At 40.0% G+C, this 12,698-nt stretch overlaps 1 protein-coding gene across 2 annotated transcripts in view; it reads left to right on the top strand.

Annotated features, from left to right (window-relative positions):
- The window catches only part of LOC111251373 (neuroligin-1-like), a 116,980-nt gene that overhangs the window by 45,218 nt on the left and 59,064 nt on the right, over positions 1–12,698 (top strand). For both annotated transcript variants that reach the window (XM_086990143.1, XM_022807882.2), the window contains one exon: positions 2,520–2,777. In XM_086990143.1, the coding sequence (XP_086846269.1) occupies positions 2,520–2,777 (258 nt within the window). The remainder of the gene's footprint in view (positions 1–2,519; positions 2,778–12,698) is intronic.

The following is a 12,698-nucleotide window of genomic DNA, read 5'->3' as shown; positions in this document are numbered from 1 at the left end:
GTTCATTCCTGATAAGCGTATATAGCTTACTAGCTACAAAAGAAAAAGGAAGAAGCTCTATTATCGCTAGACAACAGTTGACACAGCGGCAAGAATAAAACGTAACACACGCCCTGTCGCTGTTGCCGCCGCAAGCTTGTTCCTGTGTTGCAGCTTGCTTGCCTACTTCTGTGTTTATGTGCATGAATCCTTCCTGTAAGTACCTGCACGCGGCCCTGTATGGGAATAACTGATCTTGAGAGTAATGTAAACTTGTGGAGATGCGTAAATTGAGGCTATTCATGTTAACACTACCGAACAAATTGTCCTGTTTGTCGTTAGCTCAAATTTTGATTATACCGATCCACTAAACAGAATTTAAGTTGCAGATGAAACCAGTTCGCGGACCTTATAAAAGCCAATAGCTTGTTTAATACGATCTTTGTGGCGTAATAGGATAATGTAAATACATTAATTTACTATATTGTTCTACTATGCCTGGGCTTTGAGATAACTACTTTATCATCAACTGTTATATTAATCGAAAAGGTTCGCAATCTAGACAGCATAATATATGTATATATATAAGCGCAATATACAACAAGTGATACCAAGCAGTATCTACCGTAATGTCTTGAGAAAAGCCAAATCAAGCTTCTTCACAACAACGGGTACAAAGCACTTTAAATATACAGTAGACGTCTTTGTTTCGCCCGCTTTTTGGAATACTGAACTAAATTGCTGTGAAGATCCGTGTATTTTCTGATTCTTTATGCGATAATTAGGCTCTACGTATACATACCACACGAGCTTTACTTATTGTGTACATCCGCATCGATTCAAACTTATAAGGCCAGATTTTGAAAGATTACAGTTTAAAGTCTAATAAAGCCAAAGCAAAAAAACGATCGCAAAAAAGAAGTAAGTGAAGATTCAATAACCGTATAGGTACATAAGTATGTATCTCAGCCCAACATGGATCTTTCTTAGCGGGTATAAAAGCTTGCGAAATACTGCTTTGAAAAAAATCTTGACGGAAGCTATTCTCGTCTTTTATTCATTCAATTTCTCCCTTTGATTGCAAAGATATCGGCCTCTATTATTTCTATGGCTGTCCTTTTGCTTTAGCATAAAACGTGGTAGCGAACTCATCTTTATGATCCCAGAAGTGCAATTTATGGATCCGAACAGTATGCAACGGTGAAGAACAAGCGATCTTTTTTGTCCCTGGATATTTCATAGGTAGTTGAAAACTTTAGCAGATTAGAGAAAACGAATAAACAAAGCGGTTTATCTAGCGTTTGCCTATAGTCAAACAAAATTTATAAGGCTACGCAGATGTATTCACGCAATTATCAACGTTAACTAACTAGGGAAGTTAAGAGGATCTAATTTTTTTTCTTATGAGTTGTTCCCAAACTGTATCTAAACAAAAATTGACATTTTAATAAAAATCTTTGCATATGATAGAGGTCTCATTCCTAGCCGTCACGTTTATTCAGTATAACCACCATTCACTGCAATAAAAGTTTCAATTCAAAACCTCCACTATTCACTAGTCATCTCCAAAATATCCCTCCCTTAATCCGCAGTGAACTTTTTAATAGTAACCGCGTTTCAGATATGATTAGTAGTTATCAACTCACTTAAATATCATCCAAATACGCTACTTATAATAAAACTAATGGACTTAAATTTTGGGCTCAGAAGAACTAAACGATAACCCTAAAAATGTAAAGGCTTGGAGGAAAATTTCCAAAAGGTGCAAGACCCGCAAAAGGTTTTTAAAAGACTGACCTTATCTGTGCGCCTCAACTGACAACAAATATTGTCCTCGCCAAAAACGGAAATTCCCTTCTTTGTAAAAACCTAGGTGCATTACAAATTACCTTTTAGGCCTTAATGAACCCTTTCAATCTCAACCCTATTTAGAATTTTTAGGTCTGACTCATGTAAGTCTTTTTCGGATTTCTCAGCAGCCGCTAAAAATGTCACTAACGTAGATCATCAATTTCGGGCAAAAAAGGAAGGTTTCGATCCTGGTGCAAATTAGTCCCGCCTAAGGGCACTGTATAGTAACTGAAATACAGAAAACGGCGCACTGTCTTTACCATGATAAGTTGTTTTCGAGCACCGACGACAGCGAATGACCGTCTGCTCGAACTCGAATGCTCCACTTTGTATAGTAGGCTAACAGGTATTTAATGGGTGAGGTCAAGTTGTAACTTTCTTTACTGAGAACTGTGAAATAAAGCTGACGTCAAGCATGTTAAGAGCATACGCCCATGCAGACGGATAAATCAGTCTAAAGTATTTTAGTTTCCCGGTTAAATGGACACATAGGCAAATTGTCGTAGTCTAATACCATAGGAAACATGCCACTAAAAGGGTCGCTCTTTAAAACGAAAATAACTTGTTACCTATTCAAATATGCCTAAATCTTACATAATTAACTTACATTAATAACTGTTACAGTCGCTTTCGTCGCTCTTGTAATTAACCGATAGCGAATGGTATCGATTGGTTCGACTGTTTCCTAGGTGCGGCTGATCGAGGTCCCGGGGGTGCAAGCAATGCTGGAATCGGATCTCCATCAGCAGTCGCATCATCGTCGAGTTCATCCAATCTTCCACCAGCCGGCGACGGAAGCCGTGATAGCAGCGGCCTTTTGCCCGTCCTTGTGTTCATCCACGGTGAATCATTCGAGTGGAACTCGGGCAATGCGTATGACGGCTCAGTGATCGCTGCTAGGGGACACGTGGTCGTCATCACTCTGAATTATCGCCTTGGCATATTCGGTTCGTATCATACGGTTATGCTCACATGCTATATAGATCTACATACAATATATCGAGAAAGATAAATACATAGAGAACCCTCAACAATAGGCCAAGAGCGCGTGAGAAGTACTGTGCACTGAAGACTCAGGAGGCCCGTCGACAAAGAGCGGGCTCAGCGAATAATCATATCTGCTGGGCCTTATAGACAGAGAGAAAATACGCAGGAAACACAGGCAACTAAAATGATACAGAATTACGTATTTTATACAACACATGGTCAAGTCTGAAAATTGTAATCCGTTTAATCAACTTGAACTAAAACTATGATGCCGGACATCACATTATCGCTAATATTGGACTGGCCTATAGCAGTCTGCTCTAATCGCATTATGGTGGGCCCGCTACTTTCAAGTTCTGTCATTTTGATACACGAAGATTTCGACAGTACCTTTTTAGCAGCACGCCTGTTTGCATAGACATGTTCTTTATTTTTTTGTCTTCTTTAACTGTCTAGCTCTATGACTTATGTGGAACGTTATATCTGTTAATGATGCAAGTTTGACACTACAATGTCCAATCGATATATCAGAATCGTACGTGCGTATCCGTTTGGACGGTGACGTCTGAGGTCTGAAAGTCACTTAGAGTCAATGCTCTCACGTGTTGAGAGCTGTGAGCTCCATTCGCGGGCATCGACAGAAGAGACAAAAATTTATCTTATTTTATTTTATATTAGTATAGTTTCGTGTGGAGTGCAGCAGTTGTGTCAAGCTATTTACACTAAATGGACGCCAAGGTGGGCTGGAAGTATGAATTAGTGTATTAAAAGATAAAGCAAGATGCTATGCCCGCATCTAACACGGTATGCTTAAATCAAGGGTAAGCACTGATGATATAGTAGCAGACGGTAATTCGAGAATGAAACCTATATTTTGTACTTACGAAGTAAGTAGAGATGTTGTGGAGTGGTACTTGTTTTGCCATTTTTTTTTAACTCGTTGGTTACAACATAGCCAAGCATTTTCTACAATGAGCGAACAATAGCTTCTAGCAGTATTACTGAACGATACCTTCTTGAGAGGCTATATGAGAATCCATCTTCATTTCTAGACTCAAGTCAAGCTACATTAGTTAAGTTAAATATGCGTCTTCTTCTATTGTTTTTGTATTACATGGCCGTTTTTTTTTTATAGGACCAAGTACGTAGCCTTCTCTAATGTAGCTATATTCTTAGATATCTAATGCGTGGAGCAGGTCACATGGCTTGTTTTAACATTAAAGTCTTAGAAAAGCTTCTAGAGATGCACTTACTAACACAGCTGCGTCAGTGGACGCGGGCTTAACGGACGCTCTTGTACAACGTTGCAGAGTCTGTATAACCTACAGAGTGTGTCTGCAGAGAATTACCTTTAGAGAACCACTTGACTGCGTCCAGAGAACGCGTATATAAAAATTGAGGTCACCGACCGAGGTGTTTTCAACATAGCAGTATGTATAGTATTTTATTGCAAATTAAATTCAGTTCTATTTTGACGGGATATATACCCTACCGGTAAGTTTCAGGAAAACAGAGATAGCTACATATGAGCAAGCTGTGCAAATTGGCAAGCGAATAACGCAACAATGAGAAAAAGGCTTTGGAAGGAGACGGAATGGTTTCATACGGGAATAAAGACAGCTTAGCTGACTTTTTTTTTTGCATAGCATAGAAAAGCTGGCATAAATTACGGGTTGTTCGAACTCAGCTTCTTTTATATAATAATCTGCTCTGCTAAACGATACACAAAAAATACCACGGTCTCCCAGATTAGCTCTAAATGGCCAAAAAAAACTATGTGAAAAGTTTAAAAAAAATTCAGTTAATATCACAAAGTTAATAATATATTTAATTAATAATGAATCTAGTGGTATTAATTTTTATTAATAATAAAAATCAATAAAAGGTATCATAAACATTAGCAAATAAAATAAAAGCGAATAAAACATAAATAAATTAATAAAGTTAATATAATAATGAAGACGTTTTTAGTTATAAAGGGCGTCTATATAACTATTCCAGTCAGACCTATCCAGTCAAGTATTGGCAGGTAGCAGAATAGAAACGTTTTTTTACAGGCCTGCTTTATCGGAATAATAAAATGTACTCATAGTTCAGAAAACGCAACAGACCCATAAGATATTATTAGTCCGTACAGGATTTGTTTTAACGGCTATTGTTAAACGAAACTTATACCTTAGAAGAGAGGCAATATCGCCCCGTATGCTTTATGAAGAAGGCAGTCCCCCGTGTACTTGTCTGTTGCGAAATTAGTTAAGATACTGGTTTTCTGCAGTACCTTCTTCGCTGGCACAGGAACCTAGGGACGAATTATATAGTTGATATCTTTAAGCCGGATTTATGTTGTCGGCGCAGTCTACGGCCACAACTACAATCATAAAGAGCCAAGGACCATAGAACTGCGCGATTATTAAATTAAGGAGGTTTCAATACCTGCGTAGTTCCTGATAGCCAAGGCTCCGACTTTTACTTTCTCATTGCATTCGAGTCTTTTTGTAAACACATTTTGTTATTATATTACTATATTATTTGTAAAACGGCAATGGATAATTGAAAATAGCTGATGACCTTGTAGACACCGTCAACTTCATATTGCATGATACCTTACTGAATAGAAAGACAGATGTTAGAATTGGTTTTGTGAATGAGCGCCCTGCAATATTTAATTCTACTCTCTTAAAGAAAACTCTGTGACAAATAAGTATCAGTTCATCATCAAAGGTTCAATTGGACAAGTGTTATTGTTAAATAAGTTAGTTAAATAAGTAACTTGCAAATGTCAGCGCGTTTTAAATATTGGACGCTTTTAGCAAGTTTGATCACTTAGTAAGAGATAAGAATCGTTCCGTTTTAATAAGTAAAAATTCAATCTATTTTTTTTTTACATAATTATGACAGCGTAATATGAAGGAAGTTTGACATGTACAGGAAGCGATGCAGGCCACAAGTCGTATTCACTTATTCGACAGAATGAGGGCTATCGGGCCATGGTATATTGGACTTGTAAGACAATTTACAATTGAACTTGCTAATGTATTTTTTTTTTTTGTCATAATTTTAACGCTACGTATAGGTAGTATAATTAATTTGTAAGATTTGAACAATATTGGCAGATGTCCTTTTAAAGTAGTTGTAAAATCCCGACATTTTATTTAAACGGCAGCTAAAGTCGATCCTATTTGAGCTAATATACAGCGCTTGATTAAATAGACAATGGCATATATTGGAACGTTCCTTGATAAAATCCGTCGTACAAATGAAGCATAACATCTACAATGGGTACGTGCGAAACTCTTCTTATTTTAACCATTCTTAGGCGTTCTATAGCGAACACTACACAACGCCGTCGAAATAATATCCATCTTCCTAGGAAAACGTGAAGATCATTCACGCGTAATCATTTGTTTCCGATTTCGACTGCTGTCTGATATCTACCGTATTAAAGTTTCAATCGAAAATACCGCATATTACGACGCCTCACGTCTGATCATTCGACCCTTACGAGGTAATTGTTGCGTTAGCTCATTGACATAATACTATTATTATTGTATGTTATCTTTGAATTGGCCATACCCTGCCCTCGACTCGGTCAAAATTAAATCTAGTCAATTTTTTAACTATTACTACTCTTTCAAGACCCCAACAGTATATAACTGTAATACCATATATTGAAACGTCAAATTATGACAGTGTAAATATATATATATGTGTGTGTGTGTGTGTGTGTGCGTGGAACAATCACTATGTTTACCAGCTTCAATAGATAGCTTTCATTTAGACAAATAGATACCCGTTTATATATAGTACGTAATCAGCAAGAACAGGCTTTTTTCGTCTTCAGTGTATTACCCCAGCCCGTTGTTCTTGGCATTCCCTACAAATCCTCCGTGGGTCTTCCCAAATGTTGCGCTCACCAACCAATGAAATATTTTTCCTAATGTCATCCGTGACTCCCTTGGGGCTCATTCCATGTGCGACTTTTACATGAGGACGGCAGTCGGCTCTAACGGCAGTGGCGATGCAGTGGAAAGAGTAGCGCGTGTGTGGGCCACACTCGAGAGGTCTGGTCGCGTTCCCTAAACATGGGCACTACCTGTATATATACGCGTATACGAGCATCCTTTTTCTCCTTTTATATATATATATATGTATGTATATATATATGTACGTATATATATATATATATGTATATATATATATATATATATATATATATATATATATATATATATTAACGTCTAGGTCCCCTTTGGCGTGTCAAAGAGGCGGAAGGAAAGGCTTTGCGTTTTGCCTCTTCTGCAACTCGTCATTGCCGTTGCCCTTTGTAAGCGTTTATCCGTATGTGGCCGCCTGCCTTTGTCGCGGTCAGAAAACAGCCGAACCGTAGATTGTTCCCAGCACGTACGTACACTACTCTCAGATGTAAGACGTGTGGACATGCACGGCCAGCCAGCGATACTTACACAAACAAGCGCCCGTACAGGCAAACCGACAAGACCAACCAGTCAGAGAGCCAAATACGCAGCCAAACCTTGGTAGAAACCTACTTGCAAATTTTTCTTTACTACACACAACGGAATGCACGACGACTTCCGGCGGCGGCATGTTTTTGCGTCGAAAAGCGAGCAATGGCAGAAGCGGCCGTAGAACCAGCCGTTAAAGTCATTTGACTAAAAAGAGGGCCACACCCTAGGTTGTTTCCTTTTCTTTTCACAATCCTGCCTTCTACCGCTAATAACGATATGCGCACGGAGACATAAATGAAGACAAGCGACTCAGAAAAGTAGGCAAAATTCCGGTACCGCTATTTCAAGCGACCTCAAAAACCCGCAGCAGGGTGCTAGGGGAGCAGAAGAACGCGCCGTGAGTCAAAGCCCCGCAACCGAGTAGGCCGCGAGAGCAAGGAGTGGAACTCACAATTTACGAATATATTCGTACTACAAATAAAGATCTTCACTTGACCTCTGTCATTACGCTTACTGGCGAACTGCTCTTACCCTAAACAAAACCGCAAAATACAGTTAAACTAATAGGTACTATCGTTATACTCTGGAAAGCTTCAAATAAGTACATAAAAGCATCCTCAATAGGTAAATCATAACTGGGTTATTTCATATATGTACTTCGTCCTTAACTCCTTAATACCGACTTGTCGTAGGTAGGCAAGTTAGTGTCTTATAATCACATTGCTATTTCTAGACAGAGTTACAAATATTTTATATCCAGTTTTACGAGAGAAATGTAAAAGGATTTTTTTTTATATGTCTGAGGGCTCTTCGCGACATCGAGGCCAAAAGCGCCAAATCAGTTTAATATATTTCTTATGAATAAATGTACTTTTTCTGTATTTTAAATTTTACAGATACAAACGATGTTATGAAGTGACTTTTGCGCCAGTAACAAATTTGATGTCCTTAAAAGAAGTCGTTAGCTCTTTACTTTTTATCCGTTTTGTCCGCGATCATCTAATCAGTTTTTGCCCTGTTTACATTTTTTTACTGCCTACTGAATTTACACTGCCTCCATTTTCTTTCAAAGCGGATACGCACACATTATCCCTTTATGTGATCAGCATAACTATTTAATTTTATTATTTATCATTACTGTGTCAGCAGTACTTAGAGCTTAAATATCTACGTCAGCAATATAACCCAAAGCGATTCCAAAGGCAATAACTTATCTCGAAAATTAGAAAGGTGGAATTTACCTAGAGTTTACATCGAAAACGTTTTTATATTGATATAAAAATATGTTTGCTTAATTACAAAATGAAGCAATATGGTTGTCATGAAGTATAATATGCCAGAAAGCGAACACGAACAAGAACACCTTCACACCAGCAGGGCCTTTACTTAGGATAAATTTCCACTTAGTAGCTTCAACCTTCATGTTATATCTAGTATCCAATTTGCTTATTATGTCTATGCTAAAGCTATCTTTTATTCTACTTTATCAGTTTCTGATAGTCTTGGCAATGTTTTTATCGTTTATCGTTAAATTTATCGTTGACAGTATCGGCTGTAGCCTTAGCTGTCCTGTCTTTCCCCCGCGGTTCCTTGTTACCCTACTAGTTTTGTAGCAGTATCTCTTCACATTTCTGCTGTAGCGTCCTCTACGTCACCATAGAAACGTATACCGAGCTAAGCGAGTTGTGGACATCAGCGATCACCTTCTGCGCAACCTCTCAAGCAGGCAAGTAAGCCGGCAGACCCCATCTATCGTACCCTTTTTGCTTCGTGTCTCCTTCTGCAGTTCCGCTCACTTCGTCGTAGGCAATGAGAGCGCCAACAGCTTTGACATCACCATTTTCCTCCCACATCCCCTTGCGAGTTTCTTTGGTTCTACACGTACTGGAATCAACCGTTTCTCTTATTTCATTCCATCGGATCTTACATACTCTCAATGAGCAAAAGTACATCGTGAGACTCAAAGAAGCCTGCTATCCAGGGGGCCGTTCAGGCTTTTCAGGTCGTGGCTTTGTACCTCCGAATAACGTTCTCTGGGACTTCCCCATTTCTATTCTCATTTCGCTTTCTCGACAGAGCGAAAAAGATCCTTCTATTCTCTTCCTTCTATCCGTCCGTTCCGTTATGCTTCGTTGTCTGTTCCGCCGGCTCCTTTTTTTACATCACTTCATGTCACCACTGGGTACAACTATTGTTACACGCTGGGATACACATGGCTACGGAGCGTGTGCAGTGTTTCGTCTGGCGAGGCTTTCTTTGAAAACCTTTTTCTCGTTAGGTTCCTTTCGCATTTGATCTTATATTGACTGATTCGGACCCGTCGCATTCGTCGGTTCTAGGCTTTATCACTGGCTCCTGGCGACTGGCTGCTTGAGCTTCTCCGCAACGAAAGAGTGAGAATGATACATTCTCCGACACCCCCGACCCTTAACATTCCACCGCTGTCTAGAATCCCGAGCCGCGATTTCTTTCCTTTACTCCTTTCAGTTGTCGCTTCTATACCCTATGCATTTCCTGCGCCTGGTCCTTTGTCCGCCTTCTTATACGCAACCGTATGCTCTGGGTCATATGCTGTCGTTACATGTACGTCGCTACGAGGCTCGCGCTACCGACGTGCTGCCAGACGACCACCTTTAACGGCGTCACGCACCGCATAGAGCCAGACACCGTACGAGCTACGGCAGGGGCGCATGGTACTGTGGTGGCAGCAACGCCAACCTCACTATGAGTGCCTCGGCAGTACTCGAGCAATTTGGTTTCGTTACGACGTTTACAAGGAAAGCTGGGATGGCCCCAGCAGCCATTTCGCTTCTTCTCTCGTTTTTTCCGCACATAGCCCCTTCTCCCTCAGGGCATCTTACGATTACTGCAGCAGTAATAGTCCTCCTGCCGCTGGCTGTCCCCACCTGAAAAGGAAAAACGAGCAGGGGGAAGAAGTTAAAATGAGCATGAAACCCCATGCTACGCTTGCGCCCAATGGTTTTGGGCGCTTGGTCGTTCAGTTGGGTGTCTGCTGTCCTCCAAAACTAACACCCCTACGAAGCAGCACGATGCAATTGTACGTGGACAACAACGGCAGCGGCGACAGTCAAATGCTTACCAAGACCCCGAGGAAGGGGCATTTCATACGCACGGGCGTTTTTAAACGTTTGCCATCGATGTAGTGTCCCGACGAGGAAGGCAACGACGAATCAGTGAGAGAAGATAACTCTGCAAACCAAGCCGTTGGAGGTGTGTAAAGGGATACTTGTGCGACTCTGCCGACGATGTCGCCAGAAAAAAAAACCGAGGACGGTCGTTGAATGCCAAAAGTTGGGTGATTCCTAGCGAGAATTCAGTTTTATTATTCCTAGAAAGAATACCGAGATGAAGAAATACTGTTACCCCGTTACAACTAACATAGGTTCTGTTGATGAGCAAAGCGAATATATGGTGGAACCTAGAGTGGTAATGTGAAAACATTTATCTGCGCCTTTGGGAATAACTGCAATATTCTATAGGCTTAAATGTATTGGCTGGTATACTTTGCCCTAGCGCAGTGAGCAGTCGGCAGTGCATACGTAAGCCGTTACGAATAGTCAGATCGTGACGATGGTGATGTCCAGAGAAAGCGTCGTTTCTTGTCGTTCTGGGCTGGGGATTTACTAGCAGCAAAGAAAAGACAAAAGAGGAATTCTTATCATGCGAGCTGCAAAGTTACTGAGCAGACGTACATGCTCTGCGTGGCTGAACATGTCCTATGTAGCTGAGAGTAGGGCACTGGAACTGCCCTGAACGCCTCCCGTTTTCTTCGTTCTTGGCGCCCGCCTGATGAACCGCAGTGGAGCAATCCTGTCCGTGTTACAGCCTCCATAGCCGGCAAAGCAAATGGCTAAGAACTGTCAAAGTTGCCGACATATGCAATGTAGGCTTCGATTGTGACAACACGTACGACGGGATGCGGGTAAAGGTGACATAATCCTGGCATTCGCAAGTGTAGTGCTGGTCCAGGTGCAGCGTGCCATCGTACGAGGACGTTAGCAAACTCCACGTGTTTGAGATGGCTGCACACGTTAGACTTATTAAATCTTGGAAAAAGCGAAGCCGGTAGATAACGACCTGTGGAACAGAGCTGCTATAAACGAAGATTACTGATTATTAGAATTATCGCTTTATATACTGCGAGCACTTGATAAATTAAAATATCGCAAACACTAAAGAAGTGTTGGTGTAATAATATTTACATATTTCTCAAAACCAGATCCTTAAGAACAATTGAAGTTTTTTTTATGGATTAACCGCACATATGTTCTCGAGAATCTTGTCACATCAAATACTATTAATTGAAAGAGCTGAATCCACGAGGAGTACTAACGTTTTTGTTCACGCTTAAGGGTTCATGGTATGTATAGCTAGACCAGCATTCTGACACAATGTAGTTTCCAGTTATGATGACGATAATTATTATCAAATGTTATTTACTGGTTTAACGACGTTAGAACGCGTCTGGTCTAAGAGGTGTTGCACAAAGGATATAGCTGATTTGGGCCTTATTATTATTGAATCAGATTGGCGAATCTTTTTTAAAAGACATTTTCGTGTGGGTGAAAGTTGACACCAAGGCCTCTAGATGCTCACGTTTTTTCTAAGCAATAATATGGCCAGAAAAACCGCCTGGCGATCTGAAGCACCTAGTCCATTTAGTACGTTCGAGGTCATTAGGACATGTCCTAAATTATCGGCTTTTCTGTTTAGCGGTCGAATAATAATAATTTAAATGTATTCTTATCTTGCCGCCGCACGTCGTTAGCCCGATCTATAGGTACTACAGAAAATTTCGGTGGTTTTTCAATACATGATGCATAGGTTAATTTCTAGTAAATCGTACAAAGCCTATTTTCGTACAATGAAACTAGTCCCTCATTTCAATGCTTACCTTTCCCATTATTAGGGGATAATTAAATAAGATAATAATAATAATAGAGGGATGACTTGACGTGCAAACCTTATTTCATGTGCCTATAGAACAATTAATTCCTCATAGCATATTTCTTGAAGGATATATGAATCTCGTAGAAAGATGATAAAATAGAAAAGCTCAGTCTGCTCTTCATACGTAAACTTACGCTGATTAGGTTACCCGTCGTTCCTTACTGAGTACAAACGTTGATAGATTCTATAATGACACTGCCTGACCAGTCGCTTTGCGAGTCGTTGTGATGATTCTCGTCACAGAACTCGAGAAAGCGGTTGTTCCTAAGTAAACCTCAACACTATAGTCGTTTGAATGAACGTTTATTCATGGTCACGTATTTTAAAAATGTGACATGTAAATACCATTTGGTATATTTTTGAATAGTTGATAACAAAATGGTCTATACATATATTTTAACATTGCACAACTCTGATCCTATATTTTTCTTTGGAATTTGTAAG

Source organism: Varroa destructor, unplaced genomic scaffold (genome assembly GCF_002443255.2).
Source record: "Varroa destructor unplaced genomic scaffold, Vdes_3.0 BEIS01000005.1, whole genome shotgun sequence".
Lineage (NCBI taxonomy): Eukaryota > Metazoa > Arthropoda > Arachnida > Mesostigmata > Varroidae > Varroa > Varroa destructor.
Note: the sequence above shows the minus strand (reverse complement) of the source record. Positions and strands in the feature narration are given on the sequence as shown.